At 43.1% G+C, this 19,898-nt stretch overlaps 1 protein-coding gene across 2 annotated transcripts in view; it reads left to right on the top strand.

Moving 5' to 3' along the window:
- Window positions 1-3,926: 3,926 nt before the first annotated feature.
- LOC142740905 (lysozyme g-like) overlaps window positions 3,927-19,898 on the top strand; it is a 37,267-nt gene continuing 21,295 nt past the window's right edge. Inside the window, exons 1-4 of one of the 2 annotated variants that reach the window (XM_075850329.1) lie at window positions 3,927-4,100; window positions 4,808-4,906; window positions 11,349-11,545; window positions 15,226-15,364. In XM_075850329.1, the coding sequence (XP_075706444.1) occupies window positions 11,393-11,545; window positions 15,226-15,364 (292 nt within the window). In that variant the 5' untranslated portion in view covers window positions 3,927-4,100; window positions 4,808-4,906; window positions 11,349-11,392. Of the gene's footprint in view, window positions 4,101-4,807; window positions 4,907-8,146; window positions 8,216-11,348; window positions 11,546-15,225; window positions 15,365-19,898 lie in introns of those variants that run through there. The other variant, XM_075850330.1, reaches the window with a different exon arrangement.

Genomic DNA, 19,898 nt, shown 5'->3' with positions numbered 1-19,898 from the left:
ACTAATCACAATACAGTATAATCACGGTATCACAATCCTAATTATACCGCCACCCACTTACCTAAACATACATAGAAGTTACGTTACAACACAATACACATAAGTTACTTGTAATTCTCACACGCTCACTATCTCTGCCCCACTCCCTCTTAATATAACTGTCCCTGTACGCTAAGGGTTAATCAGGTAAAGGATTAACAGTGGGAAGGGTTGTCAGCGAGGGGTTAACTCAGGGACTGCAAGGGTTAACTTCAGGGACAGTAAGGGTTAATACAGGGACTCAGGGGCACTAAGGGTTACTCAGAGAAGCAAGGGTTACTCAGGGACCGTAAGGGAATGTTCACACGCAAACGAAATTATGGAGCTGTTTTCAAGCGAAAACAGCTCCTGAATAGAAGACGTAATTGCTCGTACTCGCGTTTTTCGCTCCGTCCATTACGGACGTAATTGGAGCTGTTTTTCAATGGAGTCAATGAAAAACGGCTCCAATTACGTCCCAAGAAGTGACATACACTTCTTTGAGGCGGCCGTCTTTTTACGCGCCGTCTTTTGACCGCGGCGCGTAAAAAAAAAGGCCGTCTGCACAGAACACCGTAAGACCCATTGAATTCAATGGGCAGATGTTTGCCGACGCTTTGGAGCCGTATTTTCGGGCGCAATTCCAGGCGTAAAATGCCTGAATTACGTCCGTAATTAGGGCATGTGAACATACCCTAAGGGTTAACACAGGGTTAACACAGGAAACAAGGGTTAACTTAGGGACAGTAAGGGTTAACACAGGGACTCAGGTGCACCAAGGGTTACTCAGGGAAGCAAGGGTTAACTTAGGGACAGTACTCAGGGAGAGCAAGGATTAACTTCAGGGACAGCAGGAGGAGACAGGGAGAGAGAGGGTTAAGTGTAGCTGTTGCTACACTGGATACTTAGGGTATGTTCACACGATTAACAAAATACGTCTGAAAATACGGAGCTGTTTTCAAGGGAAAACAGCAACTGATTTTCAGACGTTATTTGAGCAACTCGCGTTTTTCGCTGCATTTTTTTGGCCGTTTTTGGAGCTGTTTGTAATAGAGTCTATGAGAAAACGGATCCAAAAACGTCCCAAGAAGTGTCCTGCACTTCTTTTGACGAACCCGTAATTTTACCCACGATCTTCTGATGGCGACGCGTAAAATGACAGCTCACCTGCACAGAACATCGTAAAACCCATTGCAAGCAATGAGCAGATGTTTGACGACGTATTGCAGCTGTCTTTTCAGGCGTAATTCTAGGTGTAAAACGTAACCATTACGTCTGAAAAGAGGTCGTGTGCACATACCCTTAGCGTGTAGTTGGTGAAGCAGGGGAGCAGAAGCAGGAGCCGGAGCAGGTCAGGAGACTGCAGGACAGGTGAGGCAGGCAGGTCCCAGCTGCTCCTCGTTGGTGGAGTGGTGAGGTGGTCTTCAGCTGCTGAGCGTACCGACGCAGGGCTATTTAACCCTGCCGGTACGCTCGCAGTGAGGGATGAGTGGTGCTCGCCCCCGGCTAGCATAGTAATGTATCACCAGCCGACTCATGAGCGCCCCCGCGTAAGCCCGCGTGGGCGCGAGAGATTTGAAATGGAGACAGGAGATCAAACTATCTCCTGTCTCCATGATTTCCAAACAAAGCAAGGCAATGCTAATTGTCCGGCTTTGTTTACCACCGTATTCATTACCAGGGGAGTGTTGCTGCAGCCCTGGCTCATGAAACATTATATGTATTATATACAGTGAAGGAAATAAGTATTTGATCCCTTGCTGATTTTGTAAGTTTGCCCACTGTCAAAGTCATGAACAGTCTAGAATTTTTAGGCTATTTTAATTTTACCAGTGAGAGATAGATTATATTTAAAAAAAAACAGAAAATCACATAGTCAAAATTATATATATTTATTTGCATTGTGCACAGAGAAATAAGTATTTGATCCCCTACCAACCATTAAGAGTTCAGCCTCCTCCAGACCAGTTACACGCTCCAGATCAACTTGGTGCTTGCATTAAAGACAGCTGTCTTAAATGGTCACCTGTATAAAAGACTCCTGTCCACAGACTCAATTAATCAGTCTGACTCTAGCCTCTACAACATGGGCAAGACCAAAGAGCTTTCTAAGGATGTCAGGGACAAGATCATGGACCTGCACAAGGCTGGAATGGGCTACAAAACCATAAGTAAGATGCTGGGTGAGAAGGAGACAACTGTTGGTGCAATAGTAAGAAAATGGAAGACATACAAAATGACTGTCAATCGACATCGATCTGGGGCTCCATGCAAAATCTCACCTCGTGGGTTATCTATGATAAGGTGGGGGGAAGGTGGGGGGAACTTGTTAATGATCTCAAGGCAGCTGGGACCACAGTCACCAAGAAAACCATTGGTAACACATTACGCCGTAATGGATTAAAATCCTGCAGTGCCCGCAAGGTCCCCCTGCTCAAGAAGGCACATGTACAGGCCCGTCTGAAGTTTGCAAATGAACATCTGGATGATTCTAAGAGTGATTGGGAGAAGGTGCTGTGGTCAGATGAGACTAAAATTGAGCTCTTTGGCATTAACTCAACTCGCCGTGTTTGGAGGAAGAGAAATGCTGCCTATTACCCAAAGAACACCGTCCCCACTGTCAAGCATGGAGGTGGAAACATTATGTTTTGGGGGTGTTTCTCTGCTAAGGGCACAGGACTACTTCACCGCATCAATGGAAGAATGGATGGAGCCATGTACCGTCAAATCCTGAGTGACAACCTCCTTCCCTCCACCAGGACATTAAAAATGGCTCGTGGCTGGGTCTTCCAGCACGACAATGACCAGAAGCAAACAGCCAAGGCAACAAAGGAGTGGCTCAAAAAGAAGCACATTAAGGTCATGGAGTGGCCTAGCCAGTCTCCAGACCTTAATCCCATCGAAAACTTATGGAGGGAACTGAAGATCCGAGTTGCCAAGCGACAGCCTCGAAATCTTAATGATTTACAGATGATCTGCAAAGAGGAGTGGGCCAAAATTCCATCTAACATGTGTGCAAACCTCATCATCAACTACAAAAAACGTCTGACTGCTGTGCTTGCCAACAAGGGTTTTGCCACCAAGTATTAAGTCTTGTTTGCCAAAGGGATCAAATACTTATTTCTCTGTGCACAATGCAAATAAATATATATAATTTTGACTATGTGATTTTCTTTTTTTTTTTAAATATAATCTATCTCTCACTGGTAAAATTAACCTAGCCTAAAAATTCTAGACTGTTCATGTCTTTGACAGTGGGCAAACGTATAAAATCAGCAAGGGATCAAATACTTATTTCCTTCACTGTATGTAACAAAAAATGGTACTAATCAAAACTACAGTTCGTCCCGCAAAAAAATAATCCCTCAATCGCCGGAAAAAAATAAAAAAGTTATGTCTTTCAAAACATGGCGATACAAAGCAATTTTTTGTAAAAAAATAGTTTTTTCTTTGTAAAAGTGGTAAGACATACCAAAAACAATATAAATTTGGTATCACTGTAATCGTATTGACCGGCAGAATAAAGTTACATTTTACCACAGGGAGAAAGCCGTAAAAACTAAACCAAAAAAACCAATGGAGAAATCACAGGTTTTTTTCCAATTGCAACCCACAAAGAATTTTTTTTCAGTTTCCTAGTACATTATATGGTTGATTGGGAAAAAAAACACTTGCGCAGTTTCTGCAAAATTCTGCAAAATTCTGCAGGGAACATAAAATGTTATCTATCTCATGGATCAAGTTTGTGAGCCACATAATCATTTGCATGTATTTCACAAGATTTATGCCATGGACTTTGTCGAAATTTCACACTATTTTCCTTATTGAAATTACTTTTCATCCAATGAGTTTCAAATTAAACTGCTCCACCTCTCCAAGCCCTGCTATAAAACACAGAGAAAGGGACATAGCAAACTGGTTGTGTATAGAAGACTTGTTGGGACAGTAGCGGCTCTGATAGAAGGGAAGCTTCAATAGCATAAACATTACAGTGTTTCATTCATCTCTATTAGTTTTTTCTCTAAGGATTTTATCAAAAGAAACATGGCACTTTACATCATTCTAATCCTTTGTCTTTGCCGGTAAGTACACAAAATTAAGCTGGTTTCTGCAGCGAGTGCATGGATTTAAGAATGGGACAGTTGCAGAAATTTCTGCAGCAAACATACCGTATGTGAACATGCATTTACAGTTTCATGCAAATAAATATTAAAATGTTTTGTTTAAAAATGCTGCAACTTTCTAACATACTTTGAGTTTCAATTCCTTCCCTTTTTTTTTTAGATATGTCTGTCAGTGAGTGAAAATCTTAGTGTTAACACCCAGAGGCTGAAAACCTGTCCTGATTATTATCAACTAACACATATACAATGTAACAGAGCTCTACCTTTTAAAAAGGTCCCCGTGTCAGTTAGATAATCAGGACAAGCATCTGGATAAAAACAAGATGGTTTACATCCACTTACAGCAAGCAGAGATCTTGGAAATGATGAGGACCTGAAGCACAAAATATATTAGAAAGTTGACGGACTTTGCATGCTGCATTGATTAAGTTTTATTTAATAAAACCCCCATCTCTCATAGAAAACCACAAGAAGAAGCATGAGAGATAACTGATATTTATTGAATAGAAAGGCAGCAGTTCCAGTACATAACGATAGGGGAACTTTATGTACCAATTGAAGTTACTGATTCACATTAGAAAACATGGACTATAACCGTAAAATTAATTAAAGAACAATTGTTTGGCAGCGCAAATTTAAATTTCACTCATTGTGTTAATTCCCAGACCCTGCATTTACATCTGGAATCTCTGGTGACATTGATAAAGTTCCTACAACAGGTGCCAGTCTAAAAACAGCTCAACAGGACAAATTAAAATACTCCGGTAAGTGCTTAAAGAATACGTCCACTTTTACAGTTGACAAGCTTGTCGTCAGGCGCACCCTGTACAGCTTAGCTCCTTCAATGCAGTGGGACAGTTAGGGCTTGTCCACACAAAACAGTATTGCTGACGGAAAATACGCAGCAGAGTGCAGTAGCAGCAAAGTGGCTGTGAATGAGCAAATCTCATCCACACGCAGCGTAAACTCTCAGTCCTGAAATTCACCTGTCGTGCGTATTTTTCATTTCGCAGCATGTCAATTCCTGCTGCGGAAAGTGGACTAAATGCCTTCATTTTTTTCAGAAGAGATGTCTCTGTCTCACAGACAAAGCAAAATTCACACCGTTTTCTGTAGTAAAAAAAAATGCAGGAAATGGAGCGTTTTTTCCGCAGCGGAATGTCTGTAAGTTTTAACGTAATTGCTACAGAAATTTTCTGCAGCAACTCCGTTGAAAGAAGCAGACATTCCGCTGCAGAAAAAACGCACCATTACCTGTGATATTTACTGCAGAAAATGGTGTGGATTTTGCTGCGTTTTTCTTAATGCTGCGAGATGGTGACATCACCTCTGAAAAATGCAGCAATTCAGTCCACTTTCCGCAGCAGGAATTGACATGCTGTTCTCTGAAAAATACACACCGCAGGTCAATTTCTGCTTGGAATTTTTACGCAGCGTGTGGATGAGATTTGTTAAATCTCATCCACTATGAAGTTACTGTATTCTGCGTATTTTCCATCTGCAATTCCAGACATAAAATATGGAGCAATTCCGCTAAGTGTTGACAAGCCCTTAGAGTGAATCTACACGTGCCATAAACGTATAGTGAAAAAAAATCCTCAATTCAATCATGCCATCATTTTCTGCACTGTGGAAAATCTTTCCATTGCATACCCTACATGTTGCGGATTTTGGAATGCAGAATTTTTTCATAGACTTATTGTTTTTTCAGAAAAATATAAAATGGTAACTTCACAGTTAACCCCTTCCCGCCACAGCACATTTTCAGATTTTCATTTTAGTTTTTTCCTCCCTACCTTCTAAAAAGCCATAACGTCTTTATTTTTCCGTCTATATAGTCCTATGAGGGCTTGATTTTTGCGGGACGAGTTGTAGTTTTCCGTAGCACCATTTATTTTGCTATATAATGTACAAGGAAACGGGAAAAAAATTATTTGTGGGGTAGAAAATGAAAAAAACAGCGATTCCTCTTTGATTTTTGGCGCGATGTTTTTACGGAATTCACTGTGCAATTAAAACAACATGTTAACTTTATTCTGTGGGTCAATACGATTACGGCGATACCAAATATATATTGTTTTTTCTATATTTTCTATAAGTGTAAAAAAGAAAATGTATTTTGTGTCGCCAAATTCCGAGAGCCATAACTTTTTTATTTTTCCATCGATTAAGTGGCATGATGGCTTATTTTTTGCGGGATAGTTTGTAATAATACCATTTTGGGGTACATGCGATATTTTGATCACTTTTTATTTCATTTTTTTGTGGGAGATTAGGTGACCAAAAAAATAGAGATTCTGGCATTTACAATTTTTTTACGGCGTTCACCGTGCGGGTTAAGTAATGATGTATTGTAATAGTTCAGACTTTTACGGACGCTGCGATACCAATTATGTTTATTTATTTATTTTTTTACTATGCTCTAGGGGGAAAAATGGGAAAAGATTTTTTTTTTAACTTTTAATTTTTTATTTTTTTTATATAAAAAAAAAACTTTATTTAACTCATTTTTTTTATTAGTCCCTCTAGGGAACTTCAACCAGCGATCATTAGATCGCTTGCACGATATACTGCATACTAATGTATTGCAGTATATTGTGATTCTGACAGGCATCTATTAAGCCCTGCCAGAGGCAGGGCTTAATATGTGCACAAAGATGGCGGACCTGGGGTGCTTCAATAGGCCCCCAGGCAGCCCTATCAACAATCGTCCGTCCCCCCACGATTGCGTTGCGGGGGGTACGATGAGCTGTTAGAGGGGGTCGCCCCCCTCTTTCTAATGATTTAAATGCTGCGGTCGCTATTGACCTCAGCATTTAACGAGTTAAACGAGCGGGATCGCACTCGAGCGCAATGCCGCTCGTTACTCTGAAGTGTCGGCTGTAACACACAGCCGACACCGGCATCATATGGAGCGGGTTCACTCCGTTCCATACTTCCCCTACCCGACTTTGGCGTAAGGATACGTCAAATATCGGGAAGGGGTTAAGATCCGTAAACATCAGCATGTCCTAAAGGGTAGCTATCATTTCATGTATTTATTTATTTTTATAACGTATAGGCCAGGTGATTTCAAGAAATATTGCAATATATTTTTTTTAACCAATTCCGCCTCCTTTTATTGTAAAAGTGCTCCTGAACTGTAGCCCCTATTCTCTCAGGTACTAGCCATTGCTGGGGAGAATCCATATTCAGTGCCATACACACAGTGGCGGATTAAGTAGACTGTAGGTCCTGGGCTGTTCCACAAGCTTGGGCCCCCTTTTCCACCATCACCCTGCCATGTCGTTTCTATATTAAACACCACCTTTTTGTGTGAACATTGACAAATGGGTGTTACGATTCCCCTTGTCAAAGGGCTGTGTCCCTACATACTGACAGTCTCCAACCGTTGCTGACAGTATCACACTGTGTAGGGACACATCCTCCTGACAATGGGAATGGTAACACACATTTGCGTATTAGTCCTGGGTACACAAAGGAGGCTTTTTATAGAATACAAGGATTTCCTATAATGGACATGTCAGGGAAGGGGAAAGATCTATAAATTCAATGACTCACAAGTGATGTCTTCTCCGATGGGAGTCGTTCTCATTTCTTCTCCATGGCTATGGCGACTTTTCCAGACTTTCCTGATGAGAAATCTTTGCCCCTCGATTCTGCAGCCATTTTCAGCATCTGCACCGCATTCCAAATTATTATGCAAATGTTATTTTTCGCTGATTTTCCTAAATAGTCGATGCAAATGACAGTCAGTGTAATCTTCAAGCCATGAACCGTTGGAGTATAATGCAAATTTTATTGAACAAATCACCTAATGATAACAGATTTTTTTTTTAGAAGTAAAAAACTCAAAATGCACTGTTTCAAATTATTATGCACAACAGAGATCAAAACATTTTAAAGGTTGTAAAGAGATCTAAAATGGTAATTTGTTTAATTTGCAGCATCAGGTCAAATTTACAGAAATCAAAACCTCTTTCAATCGAAAAAAACTTAACAGGCCAAGTTACATGTTAACATAGGACCCCTTGTTTGATATCACCTTCACAATTCGTGCATCCATTGAATTTGTGAGTATTTGGACAGTTTCTGCTTGAATATCTTTGCAGAGCTTCTGTTTTGATGTGAACTGCCTCCCACCCTCATCGATATTTTGCTTGAGGATGCTCCAAAGGTTCTCAATAGGGTTGAGGTCAGGGGAACATGGGGGCCACACCATGAGTTTCTCTCCTTTTATGCCCATAGTAGCCAATGACACAGAGGTATTCTTTGCAGCATGAGATGGTGCATTGTCATGCATGAAGATAATTTTGCTACGGAAGGCACGGTTCTTCTTTTTGTACCACGGAAGAAAGTGGTCAGTCATAAACTCTACGTACTTTGCAGAGGTCATTTTCACACCGTCAGGGACCCTAAAGGGGCCTACCAGCTCTCTCCCCATGATTCCATCCCAAAACATGACTCCGCCACCTCCTTGCTGACGTTGCTGCCTTGTTGGGACATGGTGGCCATTCACCAACCATCCACTACTCCATCCATCTGGACCATCCAGGGTTGCACGGCACTCATCAGTAAACAACACGGTTTGAAAATTATTCTTCATTTATTTCTGAGCCCACTGCAACCGTTTCTGCTTGTGAGCATTGTTTAGGGGTGGCCGAATAATAGCTTTATGCACACTTGCAAACCTCTGGAGGATACTACACCTTGAGGTTCGCGGGACTCCAGAGGCACCAGCGGCTTCAAATACCTGTTTGCTCCTTTGCTATGGCATTTTAGCAGCTGCTCTTCTAATACTATTAATTTGTCTGGCAGAAACATTCCTCATTATGCCTTTATCTGAACAAACCCGTCTGTGCTCTGAATCAGCCACAAATCTTTTCACAGTACGATGATCACGCTTAAGTTTTCTTGAAATATCCAATGTTTTCATACCTTGTCCAAGGTATTGCACTATTTCACGCTTTTCGGCACAACTTCTACATTAATTCAGACCAATGAATTCAGTCCCCAAGGGTTAACTAAATTTTAAAAATCTTTTCGCGTGTCAGTGATATGTCAGAAGTCTTGATCGATGGGGGTCCGAGCATTGAGACCCCACCGATCACTAAAACAAAGCGGCAGGAGTGCTCGGGTGAGCGCTGTTCCTCTTAATTTCTGATCGTCTTTCCTCAGAGAGGTGTACGGACTCATAGGCTTTCTATTGAGCCCGTACACCGCTTGCTCGGCTATCAGAGGATGACGATCAGAAACAAAGTGGCTCCTCACTCACCTGAGCGCTTCTGGCACTTTGTTTTAGCGATTGGTGGAGTCTCAGTGCCCGGACCCCCACTGATCAGAACTTTTGACATGTCACTATGAGATGTCAATACACACACACACACACACACACACACACACACACACACACACACACACACACACACACACACACACACACACACACACACACCATATAGACTTACATTATACACTCAGCACACACTGTATAGACTTACATTATACGCACAGCACACACTATATGGACTGACATTATATGCACAGCACACACTATATAGACTGACATACACAGCACACACTATATAGACTGACATTATACACACAGCACACACTGTATAGACTGACATTATACACACAGCACACACACTGTATAGACTGACATTATACACACAGCACACACACTGTATAGACTGACATACACACAGCACACACTATATAGACTGACATTATACACACAGCACACACTGTATAGACTTACATTATACACACAGCACACACTGTATAGACTTACATTATACACACAGCACACACTGTATAGACTTACATTATATACACAGCACACACTGTATAGACTTACATTATACACACAGCACACACTGTATAGACTTACATTAACACACAGCACACACTGTATAGACTGACATTATACACAGCACACACTGTATAGACTGACATTATACACACAGCACACACTGTATAGACTTACATTATACACACAGCACACACTGTATAGACTGACATTATACACAGCACACACTGTATAGACTTACATTATACACACAGCACACACTGTATAGACTTACATTATACACACAGCACACACTGTATAGACTGACATTATATGCACAGCACACACTATATAGACAGACATTATATACAGCACACACTATATAGACTGACATTATACACACAGCACACACTGTATAGACTGACATTATACACACAGCACACACTGTATACACTTACACTATGTTCACTATACACAAACCACACTTACCACAGCCTCTTCCTCTGCGGTGCTTGTGCTCGGGTGCAGCCTCCAGGATCTTGATCATGTGACTGTGATGTCATCACAGGTCCTTCACCTCCTACTTGCAGTCTTGCCGTTATCAAGCAACTGCTGGAGGTTTATACAAGCGGGACAGTGCACAGCAGCACAGAGGACCTGACTGTCAGGGAGAGAGACTCCAGCCCCTACCCGTCACTATCTCTGACAGTCCACTCTCAACAACTGATTTTCTGTGCCGCCTGTTCCCTTGCCGAAATTTACTCCCCGTGCACATGCCCCCCTTCATCAACAGGTGGGGCCGATGACCGAAACACTGCGGCAGCCAGCTGCTGGATAGTTCTTTTTTAACTGATGTGCGGTTTGGGCAGCCATGGGCCCCCTGGGAGCCTTGGGCCCCGGGCGGCCGCCCGAACCGCCCACATGAGGATCCGCCACTGCGTACACACTGAATACAGCTACTCTGTATGGGAAGGACACTTCATTCTGCTCTAAAACCTGATGCACACGATATCTCAGTGCATCAGGTATTTCTAGAACTGAAGTACTTATTACATGTTGACCTCCTTGTAGTAATACATTTTAATTTTTACCCTTTGGGGTGGGTTAGAAATGGACGGCAAAAAAGCACTTTTATTTTTACCATCAAATAGACACAGATACTAATTCACATGTAACACACCCTTAGATTGTGATTATAACAATTGAACATGCATGAATTGTGCTACTATTTATCTGTTTTGTCTTGTGTTTTATATTGCAGTGTATACTGTATATTTGGCTTCCTCTATCTATAATAAGTAACTCATCTACAGCATGTAATTCAATAACATTTGTAACCGATTCACTTGGGACAATAGTGTAACTTTTTCTATGTCCTTACATAAAATCTTTTCCGATTCACTGTATTTGTGCAGGTGTGGATGCTTCAAAAAAGTTGGCTGAAAATGACCTTGTCAAAATGAATCAATATAAATCTAAAATCCAGTCAGTGGCCACAAAAACACAGATGGATGCAGCGCTCATTGCTGGAATAATATCCCGCGAATCACGTGCTGGAAGTGCTCTAAAAAATGGTTGGGGAGACAACAACAATTGTTTTGGTCTGATGCAGGTAATATTCTTATTTTATATATTCTTTCAAGTCTTTTTTTCTGCTGCCTGAGGGAGAAAGTGAAATGCCATATAAAATAAAAATCTGAAAAATCTGGTCACAAGCCGAGACTAGTAATCTCTATACTTCAGGCCCCATAGTATCAGACATATAAGGGTATGTTCCCTCAGGCAGGATACGCTGCAGTTTTTCCGCAACAAAAACGCAGGTAAATCGGTAACAGAAATCTGCAGCAAAAGTGCGATTATGCTGCGCATATTGCTGCAGAAACGCAATGTCGCTGCGTAAATCATTGGAGATTTTCCACAGCCGTTTTACCTACGGATTTAGTGTGAAGCTTTGGTTGTAGCAAACGTTATGTGTACTTGCGGATTTACAACGCTTTCTCACAGCGTTTCCGCTGTACAAACTGCAACAAATCTCAACTTTCATAGTTTAGCGCAGAATTTATGCTCCCTATTCAAATCTATGGTCCAAAAACGCAGCAACTCCACTAAGAAGATGCACCATAAATTGACATGCTGCGGATTTGAAAGCCGCACCGCAGAACACTTTCCGCACTACTTTTCTGTAGGTTTTTTCGCTGTGTGCGGCTGCGATTTTCAGAAATCCATACAGCAAGTCAATTTCCGCACGTCTTTTGTGAAGGTTTTTCTGCAGAATGTGGATGAGATTTGTTGAAATCTCATCCACTTTGCTGCTACTGTAAATGCTGCGAAATTTTGCACAGAATTCCGTTGCAGAAATTCCACGGCGTTTCCTGCCTTTGGGAACATACCCTTAGACTGGATTCACACGGGATGGAAATGCTGCGTATTCGCAGTATTTCTGTAGCAAATTATGCACACTTTATGTGCGAGTTTTGCTGCAGATTTCACACCTTCTACGTTGAAAAGGCTGAAATCTGCAGTGAGCGTACAGAACAGAATAAGCATGTTATGGCAGTACGCCCATTCTTTTCTAGATGTTCACTGTGGATTTCACCCTTTACAATGTAGAAGGGGTGAAAGTCGCAGCAAAATCTGCATATAAAACGTGCATATGCTGTTGCAGAAATGCTGCGGGAAAAATCTACAGCATTTCCGTACAGTGTGAATCCAGCCTTAGGTCTTCTTCACACACACACTTTTTGTGTGGCTTTTTTTTTTTCCAAAAAGCAACACATCTAAAAAAAACTTGGGGAAAATAATACATGAGTTTTTTTATGCCATTCTTTGCTAATAGTTTTCTTTACTACCTGCGTTTTTTTAGGTGGCGTTTCTCACTTTGCTAATCATGTAATTCAAAGAGCTTGTTATGCAAAAATTCCTCTTTGCAACATGTGATATATTCTGAAAAATGCCAGCGAAAACGCCATATAAAACACGTTTATACCTGCGTGCCTAAGGTTTGGTTCTCACATTGTGGAAATTCTGTGTGGAAATTCCACAGAATTTACAGTAGAAGCAAAGTGAATGAGATTTAGAAAATCTCATGCCCATGCTGTGGAAAAAAAAGTTTTGCACCGACTTTCAATTCCGCAGCATGCTGCGAGTTCTGTGCGAAGATGCTGCGTGTTTGGCCTTCAGCCTTTAATTGGGAGCATAAATTCTGCAACAAATTTGTTTTGTTGCGGGTTTACAGCGCTTATGCAGTGGAAACGCAGTTAAAAACCGCTGATAATTCGCAGGTGCACATACACTTTGCTATAATCAATGTTTAACACTAAATCTGCAGGTAAAACCTCTGCAGAAAAACCGCAACGTTTCCGCAGCAATATCAGCAGGAAACAAGCACTATTTGGTGCAGATTTTTGTGACAGATTTACCAGCAATATTTGTGACCGATTTACCAGCCTTAGGGGGGATTCACACGAGCGTGTATTCGGTCCGTGCGGGCCGCGTGGTTTTCACGCGGCACGCATGGACCAATACAAGTCTATGGGGCAGTACAGACAGTCCGTGCTTTTTGCGCAGCGTTTGTCTGCTGCGCAAAAAGCGCGACAGGTTCAATAACTCTGCGTATTTCGCGCATCACGCACCCATTGAAGTCAATGGGTGCGTGAAAATCACGCGCACCACACGGAAGCACTTCCGTGGGACGAGCGTGATTCGCGCAACAGCAGTGAAAAGGATGAATGAAAACATCCAAACGGAGTGTCTTTGCGATGAGCGAAGCCGGACAAGCGAACCGAACTTCACCGGGTTCGGCCGAACTCGTTTTGGCCGAACCCGGCAAAAAAATTATCGGTACGCGACGTCAGGAGATAGTCACTGTCCAAGGTGCTGAAAGAGTTAAACTGTTTCAGCACCATGGACCGTGACTTCCGATCCCAATATACATGAACCTGTAGAAAAAAAAACGAAGTTCTGACTTACCGCTAACTCCCGGCTTCTTCCTCCAGTCTGACCTCCCGGGATGACAATTAAGTCCAAGTGACAGCTCCAGCCAATCACAGGCCAAGCACAGGCTGCAGCGGTCACATGGACTGGCGCGTCATCCAAGGAGGTGGGGCTCGATGTCGAGAGGCGCGTCACCAAGGACGCGTCACCAAGGACGCGTCACCAAGGCAACGGCCGGGAAGTTCTCGGTAAGTACGAACTTTTTTTTTTTTTTCAACAGGTTTTTCGATATTGTGTTCGGCATTCACTGTCGAGGGTGCTGAAAGAGTTAGCTCTTTCAGCACCTTGGACAGTGACGGGCGTCGACTAGCCTCATCTCTATGATGGCGGCTGCGCGAAAATCACGCAGCCGCGCATCAGACACGGATGACACACGCAGCGGTCAAATGGTTTTTGTGCGCGCAAAACGCAGCGTTGTTTGCGCGCGCAAAAACGCAACGTTCGTCAGTATCTGCCCTTAGGGTTAGTGCACAGATGAACAACAACATATCTGCCAAATACTCCCTCAGCAATTCAATTCAGGAAGGGCCCCACCCTTAGCAAAGTGCTGACCTCAGCTCATGATCGGTGAAAACTTGCATTGGTGGACAGTGTGGAGTGCCTGGTGCTGCCTATCCTCCTGGCATTCCAGTCAACACCCTTGTCACATACAATTAAACAGCACTCCCAGACCCTCCCATGTCCCTTCGCTGCTTCCCAGTCCCATGTTTTGGCTAGTTGCCCCTTTGTGGAGGCCAGTGCCAACTGCCTCTGTCCTCCTCCTCTTCCAGTTGTTTAAGACGTGGAGAGGAGGAGGAGCGACACACAGAGCTGAGCCGGCCATACTTACTCTAGAGGTGCTCCCCGGCCTGCTCTATCAGGGCTGGACTTGGCTGTAGTAGTCTTTTGCCTCCAGGCTTCTTCCTCCTCCTGCTGCCCAAAATGTGAAGAGAAAGAGGCAGCACTGACTAATAGAGGGGGTGGGGGGCGCACAGCACAGTAGCGCTTCACTTCTCACTGCTGTGCGCTTTGGCACCGCTGCAGGGATCTTTCTTAAATATAATAAAAAGCCCCACATTTTGTTATCAGGGCGGGGACCTGCGCCTCTACTGGCAGAAAGTCTTGCCTCAGTTTGAGAAGCGCTGATTTACACTGTTCAAAGTCAAACGGTTGTAGGGAAAATAAAGAGATTTATTTAGAAGTAGAAAGCAGCTTGTTTTAATGAGGTATTCATTTGTACAATCTTCATGGAGTCCTGATCTCAAACCAGCAATGAACGTGCTTCTGGATAACTAGAATATAATACATTTGTTTTGACAGGTTGACAAAAGGTACCACAAAATCATGGGAGCCTGGAATAGCGAACAACATATTATCCAGGGAGCAGAAATTCTTAAATCAATGTATGGTGCAATAAAGAAAAAATTTCCCTCCGCTTCAAAAGAGATGTTGCTAAAAGGTTGGAAATGTACTAAATTAGTAAATTTCAAATGGCTGTAATAAGGGGGCATTTTACCATTCATTCTGCACCACAACACCTGGACCCCTACTCAGTGGCGGATTAAGTAGACTATGGGCCCTGGGCTGTTACCCAAACTTGGGCCCCCTTGGGCCGTAACACTACCTTTTTGTGCAAGCATTAACAAATGGGTGTTACGATTCCCCTTGTCAAAGGGCTGTGTCCCTACATACTGACAGTCTCCAACCATCGCTGACGGTATCACACTGTGCAGGGACACATCCTCCTAACAAGGAGAATGGTAACACACATTTGTCTATCAGTCCTGGACTGCACAAAGACTTTTAGTGAAACACAAGGATTTCCTATAATAAACATGAGAGGTGACAGATTCTCTATAAATCTAGTGACTCACATGTGACAACTCCTCAGATTCTGGTAACTTTTTTCCTATTTTCTTCTCCATCCGTTCCAGACTTCATGACGACTTCTCCCGGCCTTGACCCATTTCTGCAGAATTTGCCACTTAGATGTCTTCTGTTGCTCACTTTTCCAACATTTCTACACCTATAAACGAAAACAAAATGATCATGGTGCCACAGACTGTGCCTCTAAATATAATAGCACCAAACACTGCGCCCCTGAATATAATTGTGTCAAACACTGTATAGTAAAGCACCACGTGCACAAAGGCCCCTGTATATAGCGTCGCACACACATCCCCCTGTAGATAGCGTCACACACACATCCCCCTGTATATAGCACCACACACACACACATCCCCCTGTATATAGCGTCACACATCCCTCTGTATATAGCGTCACACACATCCCCCTGTATATAGCATCACACACACATCCCCCTGTATATAGCTGCGTCACACACATCCCCCTGTATATAGCATTACACACACACACAGCCCCTGTATATAACATCACACACAGCCCCCTGTATATAGCATCACACACATCCCCCTGTATATAGCATCACACACACATCCCCCTGTATATAGCATCACACACACATTCCCTGTATATAGCATCACACACACATTCCCTGTATATAGCATCACACACACATTCCCTGTATATAGCATCACACACACACAGCCCCCTGTATATAGCATCACACACACATCCCCCTGTATATAGCATCACACACACATCCCCCTGTATATAGCGTTACACACAGAGCCCCTGTATATAGCATCACACACACAGCCCCCTGTATATAGCATCACACACACAGCCCCCTGTATATAGCGTCACACACACACAGCCCCTGTATATAGCATCACACACACATCCCCCTGTATATAGCGTCCCACACACATCCACCTGTATATAGCATCACACACATCCCCCTGTATATAGCGTTACACACACAGCCCCTGTATTTAGCATCACACACACAGCCCCCTGTATATAGCATCACACACACAGCCCCCTGTATATAGCGTCACACACACACACACAGCCCCTGTATATAGCATCACACACACAGCCCCCTGTATATAGCGTCCCACACACATCCCCCTGTATATAGCGTCCCACACACATCCCCCTGTATATAGCATCACACAGATCCCCCTGTAGATAGCAACACACACACACACACACACACACACGTGATGAAGGGAGGGAGTGAGTTATGGAGGAATGAAGGGAGGGATGAACAGATAGATGGAGGGAGGGAGTGAGTGATGAAGAGATGGGGGTTTGGAAAAGCACTCACCAGCCTGGAGCTCTGTGTAAAAATTTGACTGGTGGGCGGGCCTTCTTCCCTGCAGATATTCTGCTCCTTCACTGTGATAGACAGACCTGATTGGTGGGCGGGGTCACATGGGCACGACGTCATCAAAGGTCCTTTAGCCTTCAATTCGGAGCACATTTATGTAGAGAGGTAACTCTCACTATCCCAGCTAAGCCCGCCCCGAATTGTTCTGCCTGCACCTTCTCTCTGCAGTGACAGTTAGCAGCGCAAGTGCGCTGCATAGTTGCAATGGGCCCCCTGAGTGCCTCGGGCCCCCTGAGTGCCTCGGGCCCCGGGCGGCCGCCCGAAACGCCCATATGATGATCCGCCATTGCCCCTACTGAAGCGAGCTTCAATCACCATAGAACCCTATAGTTTCTCTGCCATCCTCTCCTATGATCTATTTTCAGTAGGGCCTGTATGGACAAGAGAGGCTTTACTTTTTAGGGTATGTTCACACGGCAGCGTCCGTAACGGCGGAAATTACGGGGCTATTTCCAGGAGAAAACAGCCCCGTCATTTCAGCCGTAACGGCATGTGCAGGCGCTTGAACGCCGCGTCCATTACGGACGTAACTGGAGCTGGTTTTCCATGGAGTCCATGGAAAACGGCTCCATTTACGTCTGAAGAAGTGACATGACACTTCTTTGGCGCGTGCGTCTATTTACGCGCCGTCTTCTGACAGCGACGCGTAAATATACGCCTCGTGTGAACAGACAAACGTCAGCCCATTGCTTTCAATGGGCAGATGTTTGTCAACGCTTTCAAGCCGTAATTTCGGACGTAATTCGGGGTTAAAACGCCCGAATTACGTCCGTAAATAGGCCGTTTGAACATACCCTTAGATATCAGCAACCTCTGTGCTATTGTGGATGCAGAACATACAAATTCATCCATGCGCACATCCCCCATTACCATGAATTCAGTGCAACTACCTGTCCTCTAAGGCTGGGTTCACACGACCTATTTTCAGGCGTAAACGAGGCGTTTTACGCCTCGATTTACGCCTGAAAACACGGCTCCAATACGTCGGCAAACATCTGCCCATTCATTTCAATGGGTTTGCCGATGTACTGTGCCGACGACCTGTAATTTTACGCGTCACTGTCAAAAGACGGCGCGTAAAATAACAGCCTCGGCAAAGAAGTGCAGGACACTTCTTTGGACGTAATTGGAGCCGTTTTTCATTGAATCCAATGAAGAACAGCTCCAAATTAAGTCCGTAATTGAGGCCTCGCAAAACGCGAGTACGAGCAATTACGTCTGAAATGACGGAGCTATTTTCTCCTATTTTCTCCTTTCAGACGTAAATGCAGTTATCGTGTGCACATACCCTAATAGATGTTCCACACCACTATGGCTTGTCTCAGTTAGTACTATGATACATGTGCTGCTAGTTGAATCCTCTAGAGTAGGAACTGCTGTCTGCAGTGGCTCTCTGGCTAATAGAAAGGGGTCTAGACTCTATAGCAAGGTACCATGCGAGGGACATATGGACATGGGTTGATCTAATAGGAACACGACAAGAAATGTGAAGATTAGAAATGTTGTCCTCGTTGGGACCCCTCTATTAGCCAGAGTGGAGAGCCACTGCAAAGAGCGGCTTGTACTCTAGAGGACCCAGCGAGACCATGTATTAGATTGTGGCCCATTCATTTGAATGGGAACTATGTAATACCATATTTCTCCTGCAGCAGCCACCTGTAGCTTTCCCTGCTGATAATAGCTGATCACTTGCTACCTATGAAGTTATATTTTTATGAATATTTATTGCTATCTTTGTAGTTTGTAACCCTTGTTTCAGCGTTCGCTTAGCTTGTATTAGAATTCTGTTTTTTACATTCAGTTTTAAATACTGTGGATTTTCCCCGCTGAAGTGAATGGAAAATGCCATTAAAGGCCCCTTTCCCAGCTTGCTTTTCCTGTAAACTTTTTGGAATTTTCTTTAAAAAGTCTAGAAACATTTTATGGAAGTTTTTAATTGATGAGCTGCAAAGACACCAAAATGTGCCCTGTTGGCATACCTTTTTGTAGGATACATTATGAATGCTATTATTTATGCAAAAAAAAAAAACAAAAACATTTTTTTCGTGGAAGTCAAATGATGTGACATGCAAACTTGTTTTCCATACTTATTTTCTGAATTCATCCCCAAAAAGAGGAGTTACCCCTTTATAAATAGAAAACCTTTTGCGAGGTATACAGTTTTTCTTTTAATAATTTCTTTATTTCTTGAATTCCAAATGGGTGAAGTGGAGGACAGAAAGAAAAAATGGGGGTATACAACAGGTAACAAGTTATCTCTGCTGACAAGGACATTAAATACAAAACATATAACTGATACATTCTCGTTACTTTGTGTCAGCATAAAAAGGCTCAATGTCAGTTTATTCTAATATTATAGTAGAGGAAAATTCGCCTTTATGAGTATGATGTGAATTTTACTTATATCTTACGCCTGGTGCTTATAGAAATGTGTCCACACTTCATTCTGCGGAATTGTGGCTATTCTTCCCATATCTTGCCATATTTATGGCCAGTAGACCATCTTATTATTTCACAAATATTGATAGTTAATTTCGCTCATTCTGAAACAGGAAGACTTTGTGTCTTTCAATGTCTGGCAATGAGTGCTTTACCATCATTTTGTAGGTAATGTATAATTGATAAAGTGTCTCATCTAGAATAAGCAGTTTAAGGGCCGGTTCACATCAGCGTTGGCTTTCCGTTCACGGGTTCCGTCGGAGGTTTCCGTCGTGGAACCCCCCAACGGAAAGTCAAA

This window comes from Rhinoderma darwinii, chromosome 2 (genome assembly GCF_050947455.1).
Source record: "Rhinoderma darwinii isolate aRhiDar2 chromosome 2, aRhiDar2.hap1, whole genome shotgun sequence".
NCBI classification, from domain to species: Eukaryota; Metazoa; Chordata; class Amphibia; order Anura; family Rhinodermatidae; genus Rhinoderma; species Rhinoderma darwinii.
This window is presented reverse-complemented; position numbering and strand designations above follow the sequence as displayed.